This window comes from Ochotona curzoniae, unplaced genomic scaffold (genome assembly GCF_017591425.1).
Source record: "Ochotona curzoniae isolate NIBS_2020 unplaced genomic scaffold, NIBS_Ocur_1.0 contig_4148, whole genome shotgun sequence".
Classification (NCBI taxonomy): Eukaryota; Metazoa; Chordata; class Mammalia; order Lagomorpha; family Ochotonidae; genus Ochotona; species Ochotona curzoniae.
Window position 1 is genome coordinate 8,286,558 of NW_024466146.1, and position 12,704 is coordinate 8,299,261.

The 12,704-nt window shown below is 35.5% G+C and overlaps 1 protein-coding gene across 1 annotated transcript in view; it reads right to left on the bottom strand.

Moving 5' to 3' along the window:
- Positions 1-213: 213 nt before the first annotated feature.
- ERBB4 (erb-b2 receptor tyrosine kinase 4) overlaps positions 214-12,704 on the bottom strand; it is a 472,537-nt gene continuing 460,046 nt past the window's right edge. The window contains exons 25-27 of the mRNA XM_040984395.1: positions 4,705-4,752; positions 3,628-3,925; positions 214-659 (exon numbers count right to left, since the gene is read on the bottom strand). Of these exons, the coding sequence (XP_040840329.1) occupies positions 214-659; positions 3,628-3,925; positions 4,705-4,752 (792 nt within the window). The remainder of the gene's footprint in view (positions 660-3,627; positions 3,926-4,704; positions 4,753-12,704) is intronic.

Below are 12,704 nucleotides of genomic sequence, written 5' to 3' on the forward strand. Positions count from 1 at the left end.
CGATGCTGTTCCTCCTATCTTTCTCTTCAGTCTTTCCTGCTAATATTCAAGTTATATTATAGAAGCGCATAACTATCATTGCATCTCTGTATCTTCCACAGGGAAGCGTCAACACTACTGGCCATAGGGATAGAAGGAAGACCATCGGAGAAAGAGAGGGGAGTATGGAAACTGGAGTGGGCTTGTCTTTCTGCGTTCAAACCACAGCTGAGCTTATACCACAGTATTCCGGTGTCTGTAGGGTGGAGGAGGCAGCACAGTGCCTGGCTTCAGGGAGAACTCAGAGAGGTATTCGGGATTCTCTGCCACAATAGGCCGGATCCGTCCATTCTGTTTATAAAAATATTTTGTGCTGTACTCCTGCAGGTAGTCTGGATGCTGAAGGGTGCTTCGAGGTGGCAGGCTGTGGTTCCAGTAGTCAGGGTTGTCAAATGCTTTCTTGGCTTTCTCGGGCACAGACAGTACATTGTTCTTCAGGTACTCAGCGTTCCCCAAGGCATTGGCAAACGTGTTGAGGTACAGTGGCTCATTCACATACTCATCCTCTGCCTTGGGTGGACCACTGGAAGCCTTGTGATACTCAGGGTTATCCAAGGCTTGAAGATCTCCATTTTTCCTTCGAGAAACAAAGGGATTCTCTTCCACAGGATTCAGATATTCTGAAGGGACACACAAATAACCAATTAATATATTTTCTGGAAAAAAAAAAACAGTGGTCATCAGATCAAGGCTAAACACAATGGTTAGCATGTTTGTTGAGAACAAGAAAACCACAAACTTGTTTCCACATGGCTATTTGTGTGTTACTTTTACCCTGTGCAAAGGGTGTATGTGGACCAGAAGTGTCAATAGCAAAGCAAGGGAACAAGGTGAGAATCACAATTCCTGTCTCTCAAATGATTTTTCTTTCCTTCAAATTGAATTTGTCTCTCTAACATATGAGGCTAGTTATTTAAATGCTTGTTTCTACAAGTCAGTAATTTATAATAGAACTTAAGATTATTTATTAGGATAGAAAAATTTAGGTTAGTTAGAATTCTTATAAATCATATGATAAACCCAAGGATTAATAACTTAGCTCCACGCAACAATGAGGTAATGCAGTGGAGAAAGAGTGTTTTCACTCTATGTGGCTTCCTGTAAACGTGCAGGTATTACAGATTTGACTGGACATGATTCCCAGAGAACGTATATACATGGGGAGCAGAACATCTAGGAAGAAGAGAATGAAACAAATCTGACTTGTCCTTCATTGGCTCTATATGTAACTGCTTACCCAGGAAGTATAATTACAAAATTTGTTGTCGTATTCCATCATAAATGCCAAAAAAGAAAGCTCAGTTTGAATCATGTTAAATAACTGTTTTGTATCTTGAACCATCCAGTAGTGACTATTTTTGTATGGCTCAGTCTACCAAACCCATCTGGTATAAGTATTAGGCTAAAATAAAATAATGCTGATAATTAATGCTGCTCTTTGCAAGCTTAATGCTATTTCTAGTGTGTACTATAGATTGCATATAAACATGTACACACAGATGTAGCGGATCCTTTTTGGTCCTTTCTTTTTACTGCATACCACAAACCCTCAGCGATTCCTATTTTTGAGTCAGAATGTGGAGATGATGCAAGTCTTTGTTGAGATGCCATCTTTCTAAAATAAACTTTCTAAAACCTATACTTAGTCTAACAACATGTGGACCAGAAAAATGCCATCAAGTGATAAATATCACTTGTACAAGTTAAAAAGCAATAATGAATATCCCAGCATCATATATGTGTATATGAATTAAAGAAAATTCAACTAACTAAACACTATCCATTTGGTGATAACCTTGTGAAAAATGAAGTGCAACCCTTACTTTTATAACTTTATAAATAGTAAGCCAATATTAAATGATATATATAATTATTATAGAACTAGAAGTCTTCTAATTCACATTGTATTACATTTTCATTGCCATCCACAAGAATATGGTAAAACTAATGTTTAATAACAAGTTTTGTTTGAAAAATGTATAAAAGAAGTTACAAGAGAGGCAGAATTTAATTTTCTTACTGGATTACTCCAGTTTTTTTTTTTTTAAGATTTTGTTCATTTTCATTAGAAGGCAGATATACAGAGAGGAGGAGAGACAGAGAGAAGATTCTCTGTCCACTGATTCACTCCCCAAGTGGCCGCAACAGCCAGAGCTGAGCTGATCCAAAGCAAGGAACCTTGATCCTCCTCCAGCTCTCCCATGTAGGTGCAGTGTCCCAAGGCTCTGGGCCATCCTCAAGTGCTTTCCCAGGCCACAAGCAGGGAGCTGGTTAGGAAGTGGGGCTGCCAGGATTAGAACTGGTGCCCACATGGGATCCCGGCGCGTTCAAGGTGAGGACTTTGGCCACGAGGTTATCGCACCAGGTCCACTCGACTCCTCAAACCAATATTAAAACTTTGCCTAAAACAGTCTTTCACAGAAATTTGCATCTCAGTAGTAAGAGATAAAGTTTTAGACTAGCTGATAGTGAATCTTTGTAGGTTGACTTAGAATTTTTATATTAACTTTTCTCAATACAATCTACTTATCTATGTCCTCTGATTACATATGGAGAAATAACTTGAAGGCAGAGAAACAATCTTGCCGGAAAGGAGTCTGCTTTCAGGGAAATTGGCCAAGTTTTAAGAAATCCTACATATTGTTACTAAGGGCTTAATTGATGTAATTCTTAATTAAAGATTTCATATACCTTGACAGTTATGATTTAATAAGTTATTTATAATATTTACTTAGGGAATCTATAAATTGCACCTATAAGTGAGCATACACTTGTCGCAAAGGACATAATAGTGTCATAATGGACTTCATAATGTAATATAGCTTGCTCTCATACTTAAGATAATTGTTTTATTAATAAAAATCATCTGTCCTTTTCATTTCATGGTGCTATCAGCATAGAGGAAAGAGCTTTGGGGCTTTTCTTTTAATTTTGATTTTTTGATGTATATCTTTAACATTCCTACTAGAACTTTACAAAGTCATTGCTACGCTTTGTAAAGTCACAATCTGTTAGGCTTAGGTGTACACTTATAGGTACACATACACATGCAGGTATTTAAAAGTCACATCTCCAATTTTATAAGATGTTACACAATAAATCGGATTTTCCTATAGAAAACTATGTTATTCAAATAACGCCATTTTAAAGGATGACCAGATCTTTTATTGATGCCATCAGGATCTTCATATACTTCCCCCCAACAACTCAAATATTCATGATCTGCATAGGAAACTCATTAAAGCAATAGTTCTGAAAACTCATGATGTTCTACCTGGTTGAAATATTCTAATTTAGATAAGTTCGGTTCGTTCTTCTCAAGGTTGACTGCTTATACACATATGCTGAATATCTTGTTAAGAATCAAGATTCCTATTTAAGTGGGCCCTGAAATATTAATTTCTCAAAATCCCCCAAATAATGTGGATGCAACTGATTTGCTACCACACACAGAGGGAACAACGTTGGCCTCTTGTGGGTCACAGATGTTACACAGCACAGCTATTTGCCAATTTCCATTTCATACGTGGCTTAATTTGATGGAAGCGAATATTGAAGAGCAATCATCTCACAACATTCAGTTTGTACCTTGTTTGGGTTTGTCTCGCATAGGCGTCATGTAGCCTTCTTCATCCAGTTCTCCTCGTGGGCTCCTTTCCGGGGCAAACACCGTGGGGTCTGCGCTGTACCTCTGGGTGCTGCTGTCCTCTTGAAGATGGGGTGCCACTGGCTTTCGCAGGGTGCCATTACAACAGGAGTCATCGAAAATCTCAGCTGTGGCACCCTGAGCAACGGGAGCTTCGGGGATCGTACTAGTCGTGGCTCTGTAGGGCACGGACACACCTGGTTCCGCAGCGAACCCCCCATCTCGGTACACAAACTGGTTCTGGTGAAGGTAGAAAAACATTTGGAGGGAAGATGTGGTTAGGAAAATCAGTAAAAATTGAATGCTAATAACTAAAAGAACAACAAACCTTGCATTTTTTAGAACTTTCATAGCATGTATTGATGTGTTTTCTTTCCCTAGTGACTCATCATTTGAATTTTAGACTGAAAACATTTAAAATATGATCTGTTCTAAAAATATAAATCATAGGAGAATATTTGGAAGTGCATATTTTAATTTTCGTAATACCTGGGATAATAAAAAGTATTTGATGTGCTTCTTCCACAACTGCCTAATTTTGGGGTAACTTTCAAAGTAAATTTTTATGCAAACAGTAGTGTCATTAATTGTAGACAGCTGCCATTATGAACAGAAGAAAAATAAAAACATTCCGAATGCTCCCATTTCCTGCTGCCCTTTGGTTACTGGAACTCGAAGTCCCTCGTGCCTAACCAGGGATTTATCACTGAGAATCTGTTTTTTCAGCATTTGACCTATTCTGAAGGAAGCAGTGAAAACCTCCTTTTTAGAAGCATAATTCATGAACTCAGGCAAATTCTCCAGAAGACAATCCAAAGCTGCTGCTGAAGCGTGATGTCTCCTTTTAGGATTGTCTGAGATAAAGCACACCTCCAAAGGCAACCACAGAATCTACAGCAAATTCTTAACTCACTGTTGGCAAAGGTGAGATGAGGAATGATGGAGAGACAGAGGAGAAGAATCATGGAAAGCAAAGACCAAGCATCCTAGCAGCTGATGGTTGATTGTGAAATACTTACTCCTGACATAGGGGTGTAGGCAGGAGGAGGGCTGTGTCCAATTTCACTCTGATAGGAAAGAAAAATGGAATGATGGATATAATAAGAGGCAACATGAATGAAAGAATAAAGACAAGAAAAATAAAAGGCACATGTGTCAAAGGCGAAAGTGCGCACAACAGTGATTTTGCCCAGTTAAAAATGCATGCAATTTTCACCACAGGTAAGTTTCTTTTACATGACATGAAAAGAAAAATTATATATAAGAAGCCAATTTTTCATTGAATGAAAATGAGTAGACAAGACATATTCTTCTGATTAACCCAAGAAGAACGAAGCAGCTACTAACAAGTAGTTGTAACTGAGGGACAGGTTCCTTATTTATGTGTTTAGTGACTGAAATTGCCACTTATCACAGTATTTATTTTATAAGAAGAAATAGGTCCAGGAAATAGAAGGAAACTTCAATTTGTCTACAACAAGTTTTGCTATCAAGTTACGGTGACTTCCATCATGTCACTGAAGTCAGCTTGTCAGAACAAACTCATAAAAAGGCACATTCTCTTTCGACTTTAGTAATACTATTTTAGTTTCAGTCTTACTCCTTTTAAAGTTAAGAAATAGCAGAAAATTTGGATAATGGATTCCTTTCCTGAAACACACATTAGATTCCTGCTACACATTTAGAATCAGTCAAAACTAGGTTTCTGTGGTTGGAAAAAAAAGACATCTGTACTTCTATAGCTTAATATTCCACCCTATGTGTTAAGTGAAAGAGTGAAAAATATAGTAAATATGGAGGACAATATTCCATAGGGCAAGTAGTACAACCTATAAGAATATCACCCATATATATGTATGTATTTATAAGTGTGTTTATGTATACATTACATGTATATTTCACTCATTCATTAGACACACTTCTTGAGTTACTGTCTATGTGTCAGGCACTTTTCCACTCTTCTGTCCCCTAGGCAAATGAATAACACAGACAAAAATGGATGGTTTTATTGCTGTCCCTCAAACTTAAGTGGAGATAACTAAAATATATATATAGAGATTCATAAAACAGTCTAAAAAGTATGTGGCCCCATGGAGATTATTTAATGTCAATTAGTACACCTAGACAATGCAATTTTCCCTAATAAACTTAATCTGTTGAACTAATCAAGGGACAAGTTCTAAATGTGTACGGTGAATTTGCATTTTAATTGTCTCCATGATTGCAATGGAATTGTGAATATTTACCTAGTTTATTCTCTAGTAAGTCCATACATAATGTTGTAATATAGTTATCAGCATATTGAGGATATGATATGGAAACCTACATATGTGTGATATACACTGTTCTGAATATTTCATACATTATCAAAAGCCTTGGCTACAGTGCCAATTAGAAATGGCTTGAGAATTTGGCCAATCATGAAGCATCTCAGACCCCTCATTTTCATTTTCAGTTTCTCTATTTTTAGTGAATATAAAGCAAAATAATGTACATAAATGAACTCTGTAAACCTAAAATATTTTATAAATGTAGAGGATACATAAAATTTAAATATGCACATCTGCTAAACTGAAATTTTAAAGTCAAGCAATCAAGATGCCAAAGCTACTCATCAAAGAGGTATTTTTAAATGCTTACCTGTTCTCTAATCATCTTAAGTATAGTCACATTTTGATGACTTTTAGAAAGATATGAAATCAAATACATTTGTTCATAAATCTGAAAAACTGAATTTTCTATACAAGTCAGTGACTTGTAAAATACAGGAATGATATAGTTGTCTGGTAGTACTTTATCATGTTTAAAACCTTGACTCCAACTTTCATTGTTAAACTTGAATGGCTTAACAAATATTTAACAAATCTGTTAAATTTCTACAATGAAAGCACTAACCCTGTGGTAGATGCTAAAGATACAATAATATGTGGGGGAAAATAGAACTTTTTGGAATTTGCCCTGATATTATCTTGTATTATTAAAACAAAAGTAAGAGTAAAATGATCCTAAATTAATTTAATTCTATGACTAAGAGGTCTTCAAAAAGTTCCAGGTAGATGTATAGTGTGAAAAACAATTTTCCGAGTTTTCAAAGATTTTAGCCTATTCAAAATTTAAAACCCCACTTTCCAAGAATGTTTGATGCCTATGTATATCAGGAAGCAAGGTATTCTAAGATACTAGTTATTATCAGTGTGCTGCTGACTCCTTAACTTGCAAGAGTTGCTGTACTGGATCATGCTTGACTAGACCCACAGCTGACTGCACATTTTGCATTTCATAAACAGGGATAAGCATTCAATGAACAATTCACATGTGATTCTTCATCAGGAAAACCGTTTATTATCTATAGTCATGATCTGGGCTAGAATGCCTGCAATTGTCAAGGCATTGTGATAAAAATAATAATAATCTGGACCTCTTGCAGTTTCTCTGTTCCAAGACATGAAGTGAGGCCCCATTAGGATGCATCCACTGTCCCTGCTTTCACAAGTCTTTCTGTCAACAACCTGCCAACTCTGTATCTGGACATACTGCCAAATAGCATCACAGTAATAGGAGTATCTTTATGCTTTGCCCCATTTTCTGCATTAAAATAGAAAACGTGCTATGCAAAAACCCTTTTAGCACTCATTGTTTTAGGGGTTACTGGCTGCTTTTTATGTTTCTGTTTCCCTTTTTTCCAGTTTGCATTTTTTAAAATCTGTTTTCCATGATAAAAAGCACCTCATTCACTTTCCCCTGGAAGGGCAAAGCAGTTCCAAGGGAACATCTGTGAGGCCAATTAGCTGGGCTGGAAATGTGATATAATTGTTGTTTAAATATATTTAAATTACATGTTAATCACTATGTCATAATTTATAGGCTTTGAAAATAACTTTTTGTACTTCAGAGCCAAGCCAGATTTTACTGGTTTTTGCTGTTTTTAGTTTGCAATAAGCTCTTCTCATTGCTCTCTCCCTCATTTCCCCACACTTCAGAGCTGAACTTTTATTATTGGAAAGAATGACAGCTGCAAGAAAATTGTTTGAGTAAAAATTAAGATCCTCACAGCAGTCAGAATGAGCTGGAGTGACCTTAATGTTCTGAGCAGAACAAAGCAGTGTTCTCAGTTAAAAGGCTTTTGTTTTCTCATTGTGCCATTTTCTGCTGTCCATCAAAGCCCAGCTTTGCAGATCTTCAGGAAAGCAGCCCTGGGTGCATCTGTTCAATTAGCCAGTGAGGAGGGGATTTACTGTCAGCAGGGCAGGGATAGAAAGAGACGGGTTATGAACTGGAAGGTGACATGGAGTTTGCTCTGTGGGAGATCTGTAAGCGTGATGGATACAGTTGAGTTAAATTTTGTGGCCACATCACTGGCATGATTAACCTGAACTCAAATGCCAGAGGTGGTTAAAAAGAAGAAAAGAAAAGAAAAGAAAAGAAAAAAGTGCAAGTATCTTCAAATACCCTAAATATAGTGTTCAATCAACTTTAAAATACATCACCCCCCCTATAATGTACCTTTAGGTTGAATGATAAATATTTGAACCTTTGTCATATTTCATGCACAGTAATTCTTATAATACTGCATTGTTTTATATTCTCCCAAGAAATTCTGAATTATTAGCCAGATGGAATATGTCCTGTGATACCATTTAAAATTTATTTTGTTAGTAAACAAAAACACATACCTCATATTTAACTTCTACTACATTAAATGTTTGCTTAATGAGAGATATTATTTTATCTTAAAATAATCATCTTATTAGTAACTGTAGGATAATAGTTTTTAGGGTAAAAGCCACTCTAAATTTTAACTAAGGTGGGGCATATATTTTTGCAAACATTTCTAATAATTCAGCACTACTTTATCATGCAAACACTTTCAAACAGTAGCTGTTCTCCATCATATATCATTTTTGACATAAAGACATGCACTGTTTAGGCCAAAATTTTTGCAAGTTATTTATCTATTTGGATTTATAATGTGGACTCTTTTTGTAAGAAACTCTAATTCTGAACAAAAAAAAAGACAAATATACACACAGAGACTACATAATCATAACCCTACAATCCAATTGAAGAAATTTTAACATGGGTTTTCACTTCATTCCCTTTTCTGGAAACTTTTCATTTACTTTCACATCTTATCATCCCTTCTGCTACCCTGACACTTTACCTCAACTCTTCTTTCAAATAAAATCTCATGATTTCTCCCAGTTTTCTAGTTTTTATACAGATACAATGTCAAGAAACTATCATAAACTCATTTTCAGGTTTAAGATTCTATAAATATTTTACAGTATTACTCCACCCAGATTATTTAATTAGTTATGAGTTCTTACACTAGAAAGAAATCACAACATAATATTAAGAGTTGATAGTACACATACCACATATTGCATGATTTTCAAGTAGGAGAAAATATATATTCTGATAAAATTATTCCTAAATTTCCAAATGATCTTGCACTAAAATATATATATCTTTAAGTTCATTTTCCATAATCTTTTTGAATTGTTGTATGTACTGATTCTTCCCTATAACTTATATGCTGTTACACATAGATATAAGTACACATTGACCTACCTTGCCCTGAGCAAAGGCAGGCCAGAAGCAGAAAGAGATAGTTTAAAATAACTGCAGTACGCAAGGATTTTCCATCACGGCACTCTTGTTTATGGATTTATTGTTCCTAGTACAGAACTTAAGTCAATACATTCCTATTCCTTCTGGACTGGGGGCAAGTAAGCTATTGTATCCCCATGCAGCAAGTCTTACACTCTTGTGAAATCTCAGAACAACAGGCTATTTCCTTTGAAAATATTCATGACTAGATGAGTCAATAAAATGAAGCTGAGACTTGCTCACTTCAGACTCTCAGCTTTGAGTCTCACTGCTCTGAGCAGCATTATATAATGAAGTCAACACATGCTATTAACACAGTCAGGGAGGAAAGGGGCAGTGAAGGAACCTAATTGACATCAGTATCTGTTCACGCCTTCTTCGTTCAAGTCAGGACAGTAACAGCATTCGTATTGCCTGACTTGAATGAAGATAAGAAACAGGAATGCACTGACTGAAGGATGAGTTCTAAATTTTTTTGTGTGAATTAGATAACTTACTTTGCATGCTTATATTTCTTTTAAAAACATGCTGTGATAATAGGAGCTCTTCCTAATTATCTTGTAGCTATTAGATCATGAAAAAATGCATATAGCTGGAAACCTGAACAGGAGCATTTTCGAGAAATTTCTAAAGAGTCCTTTTGTAGTTAGGGGATGGCAGTTTTTTCTAACTTTCTCTGCATGTTTAAGAACATATAGTTCTGTTGAAATATCTTTTAGGGTAGAAATGAAATATTTAAGCTTTTACCATGCCCCGAGTCTTGAATAGTCTGATTCCTCAAATGAATTCTAGAGTTGTCTCTGAACTTGTATTTGTCTTTTATCTTCATCATGAAGAGTATCTGATGAAGATTTCCTAATCCATGAACAATGACTCCATTGGGTTGGGCAGCTTTTGAAGAAAAGAAATTCTATAGAACTAGAACAAGCAAGTCTCTCGAGGGTTTTCTGCCTATAGGAGCATACTCTTCCATGCTTTCCATTAAGTCACATGGTCTTTAGTAAGTTCCTTAATCTCTTGGGACTTGGTTTACTTAAGTCTAAAAAGAGGATTGAGGTAAGGGCAAATGGTGCAAATGATGGCATCCATCTATCGAATTATTCATAATGAATATTCTTTAAGCCAACATTGCCACTTTTAAATATTGTAAAATACTATTGGTATTAGAACAAAATATCTTGCCATTATATCTCTTTTGCTTATTTTTGAAATACTGTATTCACCTTTTCTTTCTTCCTTTCTTTTTTGTGAATATAGAAAGTATCACTTAGCCTTCAAGCAATGTGTAATTCTATGTTCCTGGGTGCAAAAACCATGTTGGGATGTTGATTACTGAAATGCAATTTGAAATATGAGTTTATAATTCAAACTTTTTCTCTTATAGATGGAGACACTGAGGTTCCTACCCTTACTTTTTCAAGGATACACACCGAGCTAGTGACAGTCCTAAGATGACCATTCTATCCCATTACATCTTTGTATCTTACAGCTTCAAATTGGTGTACAATAAACACCAAGGAGTTTGTTTTAGAGATGTTATTCAGGAAAAAAATACTTCTTGTTCTTAATACATTAGAAGTACTTGCTCTAATCAAAATGACATTTGTTCAGGCTGAGATACATATTGAAATAATCTTAAGGTGAATTTAATGGAGCTTTAATTTTAGATTATATCTTTTTTATTTAATAAGACTATTGATTTTAGACAAAAGGAATATGCTGATACTATTAAATGTTATAGAACACATTAATTAAAGTAGTATTTACTAAAATGAGTCTTTATTTACAAAATAGCTTTTTCATATATACTATTTTTGTATTCTAGCTATTAAAGCCAATTATGAATCATTAACATAAATATATTGTGTGTTGAAATACTTCTGTCCATATGGTGTGTATCTATATAAATGTCTATATAATTTAATAATATCTAAGAATGACAAAAATAATTTAAATAATCTGTGGTACAGGTTTGAATTAAGAATGAGGGGATAATACTTCAGAATTTGAAATGCAAGGTGATAGCTTGCTGTTATATGTGCTTGTTTGTAGTAGGAGAAAAATCAAATCTCAAATACAGGTTTTCCACATTTGTGCACATGGATATGTACATATGTGTTTCTGTGGCTGTAGACACATTAAGAAAACTAATAGGTTAAAGAAAGAATAACCAAGCTTATTTAACTCTGTCTAAAATACTGTCTTTTATAGACTGTCATAGGCTTACTTCTGCTTTGTTTTACTATTTTCATATGCAAATATTATTGATCAGCAAACACATTTTGTTCACTGAAACCACAGGTATTTGGAAATATTTGTTAGCAGTTACTCGGAGTCACTTCATCTATTTGTTAAACAGTAAGCAATAGCGAAACGTCCAAATGTTGTCTTTAGCAATAATCCATGCTTGAAAATTTTGTGACATTTATTCAAGACAATATCCAGAGTAATCCGTATGTGAGAATCTAAAAACTAGGAATGACATTCCTGTGTATCAGGAAATACAGAATAGATACTGTGAAAATTAGTGCTGTAAGTTTTATAAATCTAAATGTGGCATGTAGATTTTCTTCCATGTTTTACATGACAGGTGTTGGTCACAAGCGAACAACTCAGTGTAATGCAGACAAAGCCTAACAGTGTTCACATCATTTCGTTGAGGACCAGGTTGGGAACATCATCAATTATGCCAGGATATGCAAACTGTTTACCAGATAAAAAGAGATTTTGTAACAATGGCCTGTTCATGGTACTCCTGCTCTTGAAGCTACCAGGTGGTACAGCTGCTGCTGTAAGTAAAAAGATTTCTTAGCGTCCACCTGGATTCAGGACAGCTGGTTTGTGTGGGCTGATTTGAATAATATTCTGTGGATACTTGGGTTCAGCTACTGATAGTGCAAACAGCACACGACTGTCCCATCAGCCCAGAGCAAACACCAGTTACATTTCACTGAAGCAGGCTGGTATTTACAACCGATCTGTGCCAAAATGAATATCAGATTGAAGGCAGCATCCCGAGAGAGAGAGATTGAGAGAGAAGCTCCTCCCAAGAGCCACTTGTTGACCATAGTTTAATCAGCTTTTACTGCTTTTGAATCTGAATCTGCTGCATATTTAAAAAGGAAGAAGAAAAATATAGAAAGAACTCCTGCATGTGCTCATGCTTCATTTTGGAATTTCATGAAATAAAAGGCCACTGATGCTTTTTGGTTTCCTATTTTCAGTATTTACTGCCACAGTCAGCTCAGATCAGCCAGGATCAGGGTTACAACCATTTCCTCAGTTCCTTACTTTTAAAAATTTAGAAGTAAAGATTAAACAGACCTAAAGCTAGAGAATCAAATATAAATCTATAGTGGATGCCAGAGATAGCCCAATCACACACCTCTGTTTTCTGCTAAGTTCAGCA